This window comes from Stegastes partitus, unplaced genomic scaffold, assembly GCF_000690725.1.
Source record: "Stegastes partitus isolate 25-593 unplaced genomic scaffold, Stegastes_partitus-1.0.2 Scaffold1622, whole genome shotgun sequence".
In the NCBI taxonomy this organism is placed as follows: domain Eukaryota; kingdom Metazoa; phylum Chordata; class Actinopteri; family Pomacentridae; genus Stegastes; species Stegastes partitus.
The window spans coordinates 134,100-150,719 of NW_007579353.1; the positions used below are offsets into that span (position 1 = coordinate 134,100).

Genomic DNA, 16,620 nt, shown 5'->3' on the forward strand with positions numbered 1-16,620 from the left:
CTGATTGAAAGCTATTTCTGCTGATTTAAGCAAAACCCATCAGGAATCTTCTTAATCATCCCACTGCCACTACAGCGGTTACTATTTCCTGCAGGAGGGTGATGGACAGCGTGAGGACCACAGAAATGGTGTCGGCCTTCAGGATGTGGACCTGTCAGGAATGTGGGAAGCTCATCAAAGATTCCCAGTTATCTCTCGGTCTCCACAAATTAGGAAGGCTAGGATTGGCTGCTGGTTGAGGGATTGATGGTAATCTACACATTAGTTAATTGAAAACCTCTTTGCCGTACAAAGTGCCGTAAAAAACAATATGATCCCAATCATTGATCCGGACAAATCAAATAAGAGGCGGAAATCTCTCCTTTCACAGGAAAAGAGGAAGCTCTGACTAATGACACTCCAGTTAAATATGCATGTTACACCCCCTCGAAGATAATTTACTGTTTTTGTCCCCCACAAAACTGTCACTTAACTGCAGCCTTAAGGTGAACTGTACCACCCTGAGCTTCACTTTTTATCCAATTTCTGCAGTTTTTATTTTATTTTTTTGTGGGTGAAATTGACACTGTTTTTGACATTCAATAGTATTTCACTGAAAACTTTTGCTGTCTGCTTCCAATCTCTGAGCACTTTCAGTGATAGATTAAATGCAGTAATACTGAAAGTCAGCAGAACTGAAAATGCTTCTAGAAAGTAGAGCAAACTAGTCAGGCAAAAACTTATTTTTTTTCCAAACGTCTACAGTAGGCAGCGGAGGTTTGGACCAGACTTTCTGACTTAGATCTGATTTATCTTTTCTTGCTACCCTTCACCATCCATCAAAAATGAAACACTGTCAAACGGTCGAACATGAAATCTTGAAAACGTGCTGTCTCCTTCAGCAAAGTCATATTTTGTATGTCAAAAATGCCGGGTCTAGGATTCAAAAGCTAGAACTCAAAGCCATGTGGCTTCACTACCATGTGTTTAACAAATTCAATCTGAAATTACGTCATGTAATCATTAAATCAACTGCTTCCTAATTTTGTAAACCAAAAAGAGAGACTGTAAGAGTTTCAAAGAAAAATTAAATTTTAAAAAAGGCATTTTAAAGGGTTGGTTTGACATTGCTTTAGCCATTATTTGGACATCTGGACACAGCAGGATTTATTTGAAATGACTCATAGCTAATGTTAAAGGTTAACACCTTCTTCTGTCTCATCTGACATTGAAAGGGTTTAACATATTGAGCTGATATGACTCCATTCTCTTATTAGATCAAACCCTGGGACTGAACTGCTGAGGACGTCCTTGGAGACGGAGGGCAAAGCTGCAGTTTATGGTAAAAGTCACTGTGCTGTTATGATCAGCTCCAGCAGCAGAGTCTACAGCAGCTGCACGGAGCTGAAGGGTGTAACTCTATCTGTTTGTAATTGCCCATTACCACACAGCGGTTGTTTTTACCCAATCTGCCTCTGTTAAACGTCCCCTGGTGCTGGATTTTGAGACTGCACACACAACAACAATATTTTTGTTAACCCAGTTATGCAGACATCCACCCAGGAAAGTCCATTAGCACCACCGATAGCTAATGTGTGAGGGGCGCCCTGTGTATCCCGGGTGGACGGTGAAATAGGGATTTTCTCCATTTTTTCCCCCTCCTTTAACCCTGACCCAGCTCTGGAGGCTTGGCTTTTATCACAAATCTGGAGATCAACCCATTTAACATGTTGGCACAGACCAAAGATATTCAGTTTGCTATTAGAAAAGTAGCACTTTGTCACATTTGAGAAGCTAGAATCATCACATTTGGGATTTTTACTAAAAAAAAAAAAATCATAAATCAGTTAACTGTTGCAGCAATGACTCAAATACAGAATGCTGCTCAACACCAAGCTTAATTCTGCACATCAGCAGGTGCATCATCACAATAAACATCTCTTCTCCTCTGGTGCTATTAATTTGCTGTACTACATATAGTAAGTGGACCTATTATCAGACATGTTAGAGTCTGAGTTTTGCAATTCCCCAATTTAGAACAAAAAAAAAAGTCCAGAACAAAAACATTAGAATACACAGTGTTTCTGCCCCATTGATGTCATGCTGCTGGATGTTTTGCACCTACGTGGTCCGTCTTTTGGAGAGTAGTTGAGGAAGCAGAAGCCGAGCATCAGCAGGACGACTGTTCTCCAGGTGATTTTTTGCAGCAGCTGCAGGCGGCTGACTCCTTTCCTCTGCATGGAGCTGAAAGCCAAAACCACTGAAGTCCCAATTATGAACACAAACCTGGAAGACACAACAGTGTTATGTTATTCAGACCCATATGCACAAAAATGTGCACATTCGTGTAAGTTAATATAAGAGTGAAAACATCAGAAAGTCCTCTTGTAACAAACCTACCATGGCATGACAAGATCTGCCACAGTTAGACCTGCAACACATTCAGAAACACACTGTAAATGAACATCAGTAGACCCACACATAGTTGAGTTTGATGCAGCGTTCACAGTTCTTGCCCTCCTGTACTCCCGGCAATCCACAGAGACACGAAGGTGAATTAAGAACAATGTTACGTCCTTAAAGTGCTGCTTCTGTCATTAACTTTCCATTTCGAAAAGGCGTGATTAATAAATATCTACCCTCCTGTGACAGCAGCAGCCCCGCGGCCAAGAGAAGATTAATCAATCCACCTCTGCAATCAATACACCCGTGTACATGTGGCAAAGAGGCTATTACAAAGTTTAAATTGAGAACACCCATAAACAGTGACATGCACTTCATGAAAACCACACTATCATATTTGCATTTTTATTTTTTTAATGTTTACAGACTGACAGTGAATTCACACAGCAACTGTCTCCTTCAGTCAGAGGTGCCTTGCTCATGAGCACCTCAACTCTGGGCTTGACTACAGAGGAGTGTTGCTCATTTCATGCCTCCTCCCATCTTCTCCCAGCTGTCATCTAAACACTCATCCCTCCTCCTCCTCATCTCCTCCCTGGTTGTTAAAAACAATAAACATCTATGGATCGTATCTTTCATTTGGCTTGTATGAAGAATGGCACCCTGTGTGTGTGTGCAGGGTTTTTTTGACACAGCATTTATCATAATTAGTGACAACAGGTCAGGAAATGATGCAGACATGATGAGAACGCTGCCGTTGAGTTGATGGAGTCAGTGCATATCAGTCTTTATGCAACGATGTGCATGTTGTGCATGCAGGCTACTCTCTCTTTTTGGTTTCATTTTGTAAATTGATGTATAATGTGTTCTTTACTTAACCATTCCATGGTGCATGTTGAAAGAAGGAGTAGCCTCCTCCACCGTAGTTCACAAACACCATCACCGTCAGGGCAAACCTGCAAAGACGTTACGTAAATCAGCAAAAATAGGATTAAACATCAGGTGCAAGTATAATGAATGAAACGTCTGAAACTGGTTAGTAGTCGATAAAAAACATAATAAAAACGTGAAATCCATGATAAAATAAAGATTTCTTAGCCTTCAGCTGTGGCGCTTTGATTGTGATTGAATATTAACTTCTGAATTAAAGTTAAAGAGGCCAGAGGAGGGGCTTTATATTCTGTCACACTCCAAATGCAAGGTAATGCAATCTAAGCATTATGAATCACTCAGGAAATGAACACTTGTCCTCTGGATCTCCTCAAGCAGGAGTGCTGACTAAAGACTTTGTGCCTAATATATGATACACTTTATACTTTAGCACCGGCCAAGGCTGCTGAAACACAGCACACGTGATGGAGTGCTTCAGTGAATCAGACACTGGAGGGAAAAAAGGTGTTTGCGTTGCATGTCAGAAAATGGGGCGGGGGGCCATTACACAACACAAACTTGCGGAGGAATGTAAGTGGCGGAGACGCAGCGGAAGCTTGCTCCGAGCTCAATCCTCTCACCGTGAGAAACACATGAATTTATGCTTTCATGTGTTATTTAATTTTGCTTTTTTTTTTTTTTTTTTAAATCATAAGGGGGTCTTTAGGAGTCGTAACGAGATTAGGACAACCTCTAAGAACGAGCCCGTCTGATAAGCTGCACTGTATCTACCTCTGCCTCCTCTTGTTTTTCTGCCCAGATTCAATTAAGAGGTGCACCAGAGCCATTACTGCTCTTTTAGCCCCAACCTGCTGATACAAGATTTTAATCGGTCACTATCATCTCAAAAGGGCTATTAAAGCAGAGTAAACCCTGCTGCATGTGTCCGTGTGCTCTCTCTCTCTCTCTCTCTCTCTCTCTCTCTCTCTCTCTCACACACACACACACACACACACACAGGCTATCATTTAAATTTTGACGAACATATCCATTAGTTGCCATAGTGACAAAGACAAAGGTTAAATCTCTAGCCAGATGAGACCCTGCGAAAATCACTGCAATATCACGGCTTATTGGCCATCTTTTTAATTAAACCACCCCGCTGTGTGCTGAGAGCTCCATTACATTACAAATGCCACACACATGTGACAACACAGGCAGCTAATGATGATCAAGGGAAGCTGTGAGTGCTTAATTAATAGGATTTATAGTGAGAAGTGTTTGTTTTGTGTTGCATCAAAGTTAATATAATGTCCAGGTTGGAGCGCTGCAGACTGTTTTTTTTTCTTGGTTCCTAATCAAGTTTAAGTTGTTAATATCCCTGTGAAGCTCTCCGCTGACCATTTGTCACTTCAGTAATAGACTTAATTCATGTCTGGGAATCAGTATGGAGGATTTATAGCTAACAGATTACAGAGCGACGTATCTTTCTTCCAGCAGTGACAACTGGTTATGACTCACTGATAGACTCTTATGGACTTCTTTGATTTGAATCATGGTACATGCATTACCAATTAGAGCATCAGCTTAGTACTTCTCCCCATTACAAATGGATAGTTACACTCCATCACTGCGCAGTATCATGTTACCTACTGTGCTGGTCACATCAAGTACACAGACACCTATTGTAGTCATAATAAATTACAACTTGAGTTGAAATGCCAAGGTTCTTGTTTGAGGGGGGGGCAAACTTCAGAGCATGTATGAAACAGAATCGGAGGAGAACTTGGATCTTAGTCAAAATAAGGCACAGAATGAGTCAGCCACCTGGTGTTAAATGCAACTCACAATCCTTGGTTTTGCTGTAATAGTTGTTCCGTCTGTTGTATGGCACTGCTAACTACTGACAGTGCGATTTTCAACAGTGAGGAAACTGGCGAAAGGCTTTTAGCAGTGCGGCACAAGATTAAAATCCAAATCCTTTTAGAAAAATTAACGTGCAACCGTACTCCACAGTTCTCTGTATATCATGTCAGTAGAGCCTGAGCAATGATCAGAAAAACCTTTCAGCTGCGGAGAAAAGCCTTTTGCCTTCAGAAATATCTCAGCATTTATGGCAGATGACTGATGTGTCTGTTCTCTGTAGAAAGTTGTTACTTATCAGGGGTATGGATCATAAGTCAGCCGGCTGAGGAGGCACACGCAGCGTTAATCTTCAGCACTGAGTCACACTTTGATTAAGTGCGTTGCCAGGTATGAGAATTTCTAGTATAACCAATGAGGATGTCAATATGCGACAAGTATCTGTAACCCTAAAGTGACATTTCAGCTAACAAGATTGAACAGGACTGCGGCAGCAAGTGTGAATAAAGGGAAATTTAATCTAAACGTATCCTTTCCTTGAACCTTTTGCAGATTCTGGTGAAAATGCACTCGACCACTTCAGCCCCCAAACAAAATAAAGCTATGTAGTATTTTGAATTCAGCACATATGCTTGTGGTTTCAGATGGTTTTTCATCCAAAAGGAAGCCACAGATGGAGAAGATGCCAATCGTCTGCTGGATGCTGTCTGTGTGCTGCTGGATTTCCTCTCGCTCTCCAGTTTGGCAGGAGATCTATGGCCGTGTGGATGTGTGCTGATATGTTGACGGTATTATTACATCAATTATTTGGCAAGGGGGAGGTCAAAGCCACACCAGCATCCTGTTTCCAGAGAGGCGTGCTTTGTGTCTACCCCCAGGCCACAATTAAGGCTAGCAGGGAGCCCAGATTCAATCACATGCATCACTCCTGTCCAACAGAAACACACTGTTCCAAACCCGAGACGCACTGATATCAGAAATCATGCCCAAAGCTATACCGCCTGATAACAAAAGCTTGGGGAAGCATGTGGCCAGACTGTGACCCCTGTTATTATTCATTATGCCGGGCCTGTAGATCTTCATCATGCCTCAGACTGCTCTAAAAAGAATTAGCATGTGAACGAGCAGCATGTGGTGATAGACCGATAAACAGGATGGTTGTTGATGGCACACATACCCTCGGAAAGCGTCCAGGGAGAGCAGACGCGGTGGTTTAGCTTTACTGGTATTGTGCGCCGTTTCAGAAGCAAGTGCAATGTCCTGCAGAAACAACAGAGGAGAGATAAAATAATGTCAGCACCGGATCACCAATGTGGGTCATTCAAGGTTTTCAGAAAAGTAGCAACACTTGTTAGTTCACTTTCATTGGCTATTGTATGAATACACTAAATCCATGATTCATCTTCAGACTTGTATTTCTCTGTGTTGTTGCACTGTTAGGTTTAGGGGTTACTTGACATATAGTTCATCAGAGGCAAGAAAACAAAGTGTAAACTAATCTCCAGAACAGAAAAATGAAATTGCAGTATTTGAATGGCCACTTGAGGCTGACTCCAAAACTCAGCCAATCCCAATAGAGCCCTGTGTTAAAATGGTCAGCTTTACAGCAGAACTAAATATGTTTTCAGCCTGGTCCAAAAAAAACAGCTTTGGTCTCTATAGCTAATGTTCCCACTCACAGCAACTCTACAGGTGTACATTTTTATATGATTCACCTGATTAATTGTATAATGCCTACATTATGCTCATTTAAAGGGGTGAGTGACAGATGAGTGTCATCTTAGGACAGTCCATGGACCACCTCAGCTCCACTCAAGCTTCATCTCTTTACTCATTTTTGGACGAGCCGGGAGTTAGGCTGGTGTTATACGTTCCACATCTGCAAGTGTGCAATGCTCAACACGAGCCCTTTTTGCACATTTCCTTGTCCAACCTAAAACTTTGACTACTTCATTGACTGGGTTACAAAGGCAGTAATGTGCAATATGCAGATACAAATTTATGGAGCAGAGTCCTCCAAGCAGACATGTGTATGTGGTATAAGGACTAGGTTACAAGTCTAAAAGGGAGTATAATTAAGGCTTTAGGAGGAGTCAAGCAAGTGTTCTACTTTCTGTGTTTGCGAGTACATAAGGGTCCGTGTGACGCAAATAGTCGTCTGCCCAAGTAAATGAACGTTTGTGCACACCCCCCGCAGATGTCCACATGCAATCCAAAATGTGTGACCTTGCAGGCATTAAAAGCAGGAGTGCACCTGGTTAGCATTAGAGTGAGGAATGCATAAATGCCAATCTACTGTGCATGATAAAACAAAAACAATCAGCTGAAAGAGACTCAAATACTCAATAAAGCTGATGGAGTTGGGGGAAAATTCGATGTAGGTTCGTCATCATGAGTGAGCCCGGTCATGTTGCATGTGGTCATTTGATTTAAGTTTACAATAACTTTATTGAGTAGAGCAGTTTCAAATTCTATTTATGTAATGTCTTAACATTCTCTCCCTGTGCTTTAATTCCCTAAAAACAAAGTGCTGATTACAAGAACTTTAAGTTATTAGCCGGCAAGTTCTTCTAATTGGCGTTAAATGTAAAAGTACCCTCTTCTAAAGCAGTGATTAATTATGATTACAATTAAAGTTCTTTCTCTCTTGAAGTGGCAGTACTACATTAGGTGCCCTCTAAAAGAAAGTGGAGGACAGAGGGCACGGTTAGAAACCCATCAAATGACATCACATATCACAAATCATCTTTTTGCAGCTAATTTTTAAAATATTTTACATGACTACAGTTGTTCTCAGATGTAAAAATATTGATGAAACAAATGGTTGAAAAATGCCACATGGGTCAAAAATCTTCAAAATCATGTTGAGAATCTCTCTGTCCGGAGTCTCTTTCCGTCTCTCTGTGAGGGCAGCATTTCGATGACTCTGGCCTGCTGCCCTCTCATTTGGATTAGCCTGACTTGTTGGCCTCAGTGCAGCAGTTTAAAGAGCCAGAGCAGGAAGACACCAGCAGTAATATGTCATGATGGATCTGCATGCCATCCAGACAGCATATGGAAGCCAGAGACATCTTGCTTAGAAGAATGAGAGGAGCTATTCATGCTCACCGAAAATACACAGCAGCTCCTGCCATGAAGCAAGACGATTGAACGGCTACGCCGCTCTATCGCTTCCATGTAAGTCTGCTGTACAACTGGCTCTGCTAACATTTGTATCAATCATTCCATTAGTGTCTCCCAAATGGCTTGATGACTGGAGTCTCAGAGCAATTTTGGTATGCATCTCAGGCTGCATAGTTGGCCAATGAAAATAATTCAATGTAACTGTTGGATCAAACAATGTTTGATTTTTTTTTATAGCATAAAGTCAATGGATTTCTCCTGAAAAGAAAAAAAGATTGTGCAATGACTTTACATTTTGTTTCTCTGAATACTTCAATGTCAAGAACAGCAGCAAGTAAGTTCAAACAAGAACATATTTAAAAAACAGACACAAATCTCCAGATATTTCACTTATTCTCTACATTGTTGGTTTAATGCTGAAATTCATCATGACTGATGATCATTTCATGGAAATCCTTTGATTGGTTTATGATTGATCTACATCTAATCAATCAAATCACACATTTGTGTCATTTACTTCCATTTATTAGGATATTAATCTAATGCATTCATTAGAGGCAGCAGTTGACTTACATTATCCACTGAGTAGCTTGAGCCTTGGCAGCAAATGGTCCTAATAAATTTTGATGTACAACGCCTCCTGTAAGAGGAACAAGTTTGAGCTGCCTGCTTGTGATGGAAGAGTCATCAGTGCGGAGTGAGTGTTTTTCTATTGGGTGATGTAGAAACCATACGTGTACCTGAAGATGTAGGGTATCAAAACGAATAAGAGAGCGATTATGGCCAGGAGGAGAGCTGCCGCCACAAGAGCTGGAAAAATAAGAAAAGGATATGTTTACAAATGGAAATTGCGTATTCAGAGTGTAGAGCTCTACATCACAGTCTTCCTGTCTGGACGTCAGCTTTGTACTGTACATGTCTATCAGAAAAGGATCTGAGTGGAGATAAAATGACTGACTGGCCAGTCCAAGCTGTCTGTTTTACTCGCCTCTGGACTCCCCTGAGGCTTTCTGTCAGTCAACCAGTGTCAAAGGGGATCCCTCAAGTGACAAACAAGAACCTAATGGAAACATCTTGGTCGATCCATCAAGGAGTAATCACCCAGGGTAATCTAACCCTGCAGGCGTCGGAAAAGGAAATTGTAAGGCTACACTGGAACATGGATGAGAAAACAAAGAGTCTGACTGCCAGAGGGCATCGCAGATGGAAGAAGGGTCAAGATGAGGTTTACAGTACAAGAGGGCACAAACACTGGACTGGATGGACCCTATTTGCAAAAAAATAGAGTTTTCCAAGATTAAAGACCAAGGATTGGGGTTTAACTTAAAGCTTCATTATAGATACAAATGGAAATGTTAAGTGCCACATAAAATATTGCTTAAATGCCACTTTCTTTTTAGTTTGATATATTACTGCTCACCCATCATCAGCAGACTTTAATCAGTGAGACATTTTACAGCTACTGATTAGAAAACTATAACACACAGGCTCAGGAGGGATCAGTATCTTCCTCTTGCGTCAAAGCACAGAGCACAAGAGGGCAGTACGTGCAATTTGTCTTTAGTGGAAAAGCAAACAAAAAGAAGCCATTTTAACCAGAGCTCAACCCACAATAGGACATCCACTCTGAACAAAGAGCGATCACTTAATCGCCTCAGAAAAGTCATGGCATCTCTGGTGTCCACTCGTAAAAACACCATAAAGCTCTCAGCGCATGAAGTGAAACAACACCAGACTCCTGCCACAGCCACGCTCACTTTATTAGTTACTGTCAGAATGAATAGGAAATGAATTGAGGCATTAGGAACAACTAAATTAAGTTCAGTTCACTGATATATTTTGCAAAGTCAAACAAACACTTAATAGCAGTCAATACTGTGGATTTGTTTGTTAGAATTAGAGGACCCAGCAGGTGACTTGTGGTCTGTGGTGCAATGCAAAATACAGTACTAACGTGATTAAAGGGTGCATCTGATAGCATCCTGCACAGAAACATATGCTTGAAGAAATACCGCGCCCAACAAATGACCTCATGAAGCCCTGCGGCCGATCAATCTCAGACGCTGAAGTAAACTTTGAAATTCCCTAGCAGGGCAACTCTTACCTGTCATGAGCTGCTGACCAGACCATTACTTAAGTTGAGCAAGTCCTATGGGGAGTTTGTATAATCACCGGTCTGTGAAGCTAATGGAAGCTCATCATACTGTGAGAGGTGCAGTCACACTGACCATAACGGATAATGGCTACTTGGCCTTAAAAGTCTGATCTACAACATAATCTGCAATATTGTTAAGTAGAGTGTACATTATGGAGAGAGACGCTTTCAAAATCCCATTACGCCCTAATCCTTCCACACTCCCTAATGTATTACCCACAATCCTCCTCGCAGCAGAGCCAGGCCTTCAAAACAAGCAGAAAAGCTTTTCTTTTATCCCCTTTTCAAGAAAGCATGTCTTATTTGATCAATACACATCATGTCCCAAGAGATGGATGAGAATTACTGCTCAGTGAATGTGGACAAGAGAAGTGATTCTCCTCTTTGCTGACTCAATTAGGTAGAAAATGGATCAAAGACTTGGCCTGAGTGTGGCCACAGGTTCCTCTACTGTCACTGTGTCTCAGCAAGGCAATCAAGCAGAGTCTCAGTTGATTAGTGAAACATATGAATCTAAATTTCATCTTTGCAGCAGTGTTTGTTGTGCACTCACGCAGATATTGACTGTTTGGTGTTTTATCCACAGCTGGAGTGCAGCTTGGATTACTGCCGACCTCTGACACGTGGATCCAAACAGAGTAATGACCACCTTCCTCGTATGTCTGACTCCACCTGCATCCACAACACAACAATATTCAGACACACTTCCCTTAAAAGCTTTTATTTGATGCGCTGCTGAGCAATATTTCCTTATGACCTGACAGGAAAACTAAAAGTGTCCATATGTTCTTCTATTTTTAAAGCTCAGGAGCACCACCTAGTGTCTGCAGGCTTGAAATGCATCCTCCTGTCCACTTACCAGCTCCAGTTTCAGGCCCAAAAAACATGCATTACGCTCTCATATTGATCCTGTTGGGATGACATACTAGCTATCACTTGGAGTGTTTTTTCAAAGGGGAAAAGGAAATCAATAGCAGCACAGTCTGGTTAGAGACCTCAGCATTGATTCAAGAAGATCAGACCTCTGAGGGAGCAGAAAAAAGCAACAGAGGCTTGTCATGTTGCAAAGAAATCCCTGCTGCCATGTACACAGGTGACCCTTAAATGGAAAGCTCTGCCCCAGTGTGCTGTCAGTCCTGACTGTTTATGAATATGGTTAGTGTCTCCTCCGATTAACATCTCCGCTGACGCTTCCGCTGGACATGTGGCTCTCAGGCTTTAATGAGCCCTTTTCATCAATATTGGAATGTCAGGTCTTATTAACCCCAAAAAGGCTCCTGATCGATACCCGGCGAGGTGGTTTAAGGGAGGGCATCACTCAGGTCCAGAAAGCAGGTCAGGATTACTCCCCCAGCTCTGTAAATAATCTCACAGACTGCTGACGCAATCATCGGATGCCACCACACTATATTATGTCTGAGGACAAGAGCGATGCACTTCCACAGGCACACTTAATAAACAAATCAGTGAATTACAGGTGATGCTAACAGCTGGTTTGATGCGGATGCTTTGTTTGAAGATGAAAATTATTACCTGCAGAGAGTTACATTCATCGACTGTGATATCACTTGCACAGTCAGAGTGAATTTGGTGCTGATAATCGCAGATGCATTGTTGTTGCTGGGTTTCACAGTGGCCAAATGCTGGTAGACACACTGACAAGAAGAAACAGGTCAAATGCTAACTTAATAAACTCCAACACTAGGATAGAAAACAAAGACAAAGGTGATGAGGGCGCTTTGACGACACGTACCAAAAGGCTTGTGTGAAAAATACAGATAAGATCTCTCTAGACCGACACATTCACCTAAATATACGTCTTTTTTGGGGGAACTGTATTGATTTTGCAACTGCTGATGCTGTTGAATAAATCTGAAGAGACAGTGGATGTTCTTTACCTTGTAGCAGTAATCTGATGTGTAGAAAACCTGCACCTCTTCTGTCAACTGGTTAACAAATTTGAGCAAAGCTTGATCCATTTTCAGAGCCGGCCCTGCACACATTCAAAACAGCACTGATAAAAAGCTGTTTCGTAAATCTTCTTCTACATCATAAACACACGATAACAGAAGGGTGTATCAGATCACTGTCATAACACCGACTCAACAGTATTAGAAAATTGTCACATCTGACGTGTCTGTTTGTTATAAGCGAGTTTTGACTTGAATTTCAGAGAGCAAACACTGATTGTGACAATAAAGCTACATAACAAGTGATCATCAATGGATTTCTGGGTCAAACTGCAGCTAATGTGGTTATTTAAGCCTGGCCACCAGAACCATCATCATCCGCCACAAATGAATTATGCTCCTCACCATGTTTGATGTGTCCTCCACAGCTTCTGGCAACAAGGATTAACAAAGTTAAACTTGCATGTAGCAGTCTCCAGGACTTCATGTTGCTTCTTGAAAACCGTCTCTTCTACTGCTCATCTTTATAACTCTGACAACAATATAAAAAGTGGTCAAAGGGCAGCGTGCACGGTGGCTGGTGGTTTCTTTTTACTGGTGTGTGATGCGTTTGTTGGGGAACATAAGGGGCAAAAACATTCACCAAGTGCTGTTGTAATTTGTGGAGAACAAGCAATTGGTAACAGTTAATAAGTTTAAAAAGGTTATAGGACTAGATACAGGTGTATGTAAGGTGTATTAGTGCGGAAGTCTGACTCCAATCAAATGGTTTTCAGCTTGTTTTAATTTAAAACACTAAAGCAGCAGCGTTCTCATTTCCACATCCAATTGACTGTTAAAAGCTGATCACTTGTCACATCCTCTTCCTGTTTTCATTTCATTAACCACTTCATTTCCCTGAGCACTCGCCGTGACAGATGACTTCAGCGGGACAATCTCACAGGAGCAGCTTATTAACCTTTGACATGAACTCCAGTCAGCTGAGGAACAGACAGTCCTTTAAAACCTGCTGTCCTACTGAACGGAGACTATAATGTAGAGTAGATTATTGTTCTGAACTATATAAAAGAGATTACTAGGGGGTGTATAAAAGGGACAGTATCCTCCCTCTGTCATCACAAAGTAAACACCGGCCTTTGTGTTGAATCCATAGCTGGCTTCAAGCATGCCTTGTGCAACAGATGACAGTTTATGATTAAACCCGTGCTGACAAGTGGCTGCACAGCCTATCAGCAGAGGGGATTTCTGCTCAGGCTTGTGCTGGGGCAGCCAGGCAGGACCCACAGTGAATGGACTCATTCCAGTTGCTCTCACTGGCTGCCACAGTAGATTTGCCTCTGTGCAGCAGGGAACTGGAGCTGAACCTCCCCCTTGTGCATGAAAACATTCTGCAAACATGGTGAGTACACAACCTCTCTATGGTGTATGTCAGGTCTGCCTACCGCCTCACACACCTGTTGATATTTGCTCACTCTCGTACTCTAAGACTCCACTAAATTGTGTTTTGTTATAGACTAACACATGAAGGTGTTCAGATGGATAAACAACACAAATTGTCGTGTGTGCCAGAAGGATTTAGCAGAAATAGAACATAAGCGCCCCTTCCTGTGTCTCTGTGTTTGCATCCAAGCGCTGTGTTTGTTGAGCACACGAGGTTTAAACCAGAGGGAGCTGTGTGTGTGTGTGCTGCCCTTTCACTGCACAGATAGAGCAGATTAGAGCGTTGCTATGATACCTGTTGATGTCATTGTTCTGCTTCAGGCAGTGGTCATGACATCTGTTTGCTCTGCTGGCTTACAAGCATGACTGCTCATCTGGGGACGGAGCCTTCAAATGTCGCCTCTGGATTGGGCAATAAAATCGTGTGTAATTATTGTTAGATGTTGACGGTGCAGTTTGGATTCATCACTGGGGCTGAATGAAACCGGCCTCACTGAGTTTAAATCCATGTGACCCTGCATCATGTGTCACGATTAGGAGGCGAGTGACCGAAAGGGAGCACCACCACCCCCCCTCCCAGCACCATAAACCTTTGAACCAGCTAGTTTTTTAAACCGGGAATGCAGCCTCTGATTGTTTCCAGATGAGATCCTGTGCAGCCAATCACAGTTTGTGTTTGTGAAGCTGCCCCTCTCCAATGTGTTGCTCAGTTACCTCTGCTCTGTCCTCCCAGGCTGGTAAGATCCAGGGTCTGACTGAAGAGGAGAGGGCCCATCTACTCCCTCTGCTGCGCAGCGCTCAGTGGGTGGAGGTTGTGGGACGGGACGCCATTTACAAAGAGTTCATTTTTAAAGACTTCAATCAGGTTTTTACATATTATTATTACACTTACCTCACACAACCCTGTGCATTATATACTATATATATACATGACTGTATTATATCTTTTTTTCAGGCATTTGGTTTCATGTCCAGAGTGGCTTTACAAGCAGAGAAGATGGATCATCATCCTGAGTGGTTCAATGTCTATAATAAGGTAGAGCAGACATACAAGTTATAAGGGCTGGTACATTTGAAAGGCAATGAACACATCACAGCAGGACAAGGTCCTTATTGGCCTTGCTTGCTATAAAAAGCCAGATACTGCGAAATTATTTCTAAAAATAATGTAATCTACAGTCGTCCTCAAATGTATTCATACCCTTACATTAAAGAAAAGGAAAAATAAAGGCACAATAGTCACTCAAATAACTAGAAACTGGAAAAAGTAATAATAAATAAAAATTTGATAAATTATAGTTTAGTGAAATAAGACATTGCTTTTGAATTGTGGCTAAAAAAAATAATTAAAAAAAACAAAAAACTGTCCCGGACAAATGAGAGCACTTTGCTGATGAGCAGTGAAATCCAAATACCTGTCAACAGGTGCAGAAGTCTGATTGAGAGCTACAGACAACACTTGATTGCAGCGATTGGCTCAAAGGGTTGCTCAACAAAATATTTGTTTACAGGTCCCATCATGCTTGTTTGCTTGTTTTTGTTGCTGATGTTGTTGTTGTTGTTGATTTTAATATATATTTCTGTTGAACCAAAATCCTCAAGCAATGTCATGATTTTCATTGAATTTTTATTTATTATAACCTTCATCAATTTCAACTTATTTCAGTAACAGCTGTTTCTTTTTCCTTCTTTAATGGGAGGATATGAATACGTTTGAGGACAACTGTACAGTTATCAGCAAACCAGGAAGAGCTTTGCACTGAAGCTGACAAAGACGACCCTTAAAGCTTTAATCTAATAATTTAGGATTTTTGAGTAAACATGATTTAACACGACACGCTTTCATAAGACGAACTCATACAGTACTGAAAAGCGAAGTCAATGATGAAGTGAATTAGATCTGCATTCTGCATTCCTTTCAACTTCCAGTAGGGGGTGACTCCTTTGACTGCAAACAGAAGTCCGATTGTACAAATGTCCACCAAAAAAAAAAAAAGACTACTTATTCCATGATCTTTTACAGATCTTTTATCAGTAAACATTTTTCAAATGAGTTAGTGGTCTCAATAAATGGTTTAAAGAGTCTCTAGATACAGCATGGTGTTCATTTTGTAAATGATGCTCCTGTTTAGGGTATAATAGATGGAAAAGTTGTGTTTCAGAGTGGGGCTATTTTAGGATTGATACCTGTATTAGGTCCACCCTGCAGTCATTATGTGTGAATTCAAAAAAGCAAGATGGTGATGGTCAAATTCCAAACTCAGGGCTTTAAAACTGTAGTCAACAAACCAACAGGCGAGGTGGCATCCCAGGGATTACATCCATCTTTTAAATACAGTCTGTGGTCCCAATGCCTAAAAAACATGGATTAGGACCTCTGGGGTTTCATATGTAACAAAGAAATCCTGTCAACTTGAAGGTGGAGCTTTCTGTATTATTGTCCTTTCTCAGTATTGGTTTCCAGTTTGAAAGTGTACAGCTAAATTATGCGAGTATTACTAATTGCAATAGAGCAGCATAGAGTAGTTTGACAGTGTTTGGGTGGAGTCACTTGTAAGCTGGTGTGCTCAAGCTACAGTGAGGGATGTAGGAAGAAGCATGAACTTCACTGATCCAGACGATAAGGCAGGAAAGGGTTCAGTCACTGACTGGAGAGGGAACCTTTACTATGGAGACTCTGTGCTACTGGTTAGCTTTGTTTAAAGTTGCACATTTTACCATGCTTCCTCTTCAGTTACTTTTTTTTTGGTCACAAAATTAACAAATTACCCTTTTTCAGCTAAGACATCAACAATTTAAACCACTTTAACAAATGAAGGCAAAGGTGATTATTAGGGTCCGAGCACCCAAAAGGGTGCGAAGACCCTATTGGAACTG

The 16,620-nt window shown here is 41.5% G+C and overlaps 2 protein-coding genes across 2 annotated transcripts in view; one reads left to right on the forward strand and one right to left on the reverse strand.

The window, feature by feature from the left end:
- Positions 1-12,790, reverse strand: part of LOC103371635 (heparan-alpha-glucosaminide N-acetyltransferase) — a 23,396-nt gene extending 10,606 nt beyond the window's left edge. Inside the window, exons 1-12 of the mRNA XM_008301026.1 lie at positions 12,709-12,790; positions 12,292-12,386; positions 11,927-12,048; positions 10,947-11,065; positions 8,979-9,048; positions 8,812-8,878; positions 6,293-6,375; positions 3,262-3,338; positions 2,380-2,410; positions 2,105-2,265; positions 1,444-1,487; positions 83-151 (exon numbers count right to left, since the gene is read on the reverse strand). Coding sequence (XP_008299248.1) covers positions 83-151; positions 1,444-1,487; positions 2,105-2,265; positions 2,380-2,410; positions 3,262-3,338; positions 6,293-6,375; positions 8,812-8,878; positions 8,979-9,048; positions 10,947-11,065; positions 11,927-12,048; positions 12,292-12,386; positions 12,709-12,790 — 1,020 coding nt within the window. The remainder of the gene's footprint in view (positions 1-82; positions 152-1,443; positions 1,488-2,104; positions 2,266-2,379; positions 2,411-3,261; positions 3,339-6,292; positions 6,376-8,811; positions 8,879-8,978; positions 9,049-10,946; positions 11,066-11,926; positions 12,049-12,291; positions 12,387-12,708) is intronic.
- An 815-nt stretch (positions 12,791-13,605) lies between these two features.
- Positions 13,606-14,803, forward strand: pcbd1 (pterin-4 alpha-carbinolamine dehydratase/dimerization cofactor of hepatocyte nuclear factor 1 alpha). Its single transcript, XM_008301027.1, has 3 exons — positions 13,606-13,702; positions 14,477-14,608; positions 14,699-14,803. The coding sequence occupies exons 1-3, from the start codon at positions 13,700-13,702 to the stop codon at positions 14,801-14,803; spliced, it is 240 nt and encodes a 79-aa protein (XP_008299249.1). The 5' UTR covers positions 13,606-13,699.
- The last annotated feature ends 1,817 nt before the right edge of the window (positions 14,804-16,620 follow it).

What these genes read in the sequence shown, in the direction of transcription:
- pcbd1 (XM_008301027.1), top strand. An exon ending in TTTTTAAAGACTTCAATCAG is followed by an intron (nt 14,609 to 14,698) that starts GTTTTTACATAT and finishes TCTTTTTTTCAG; the next exon opens with GCATTTGGTTTCATGTCCAG.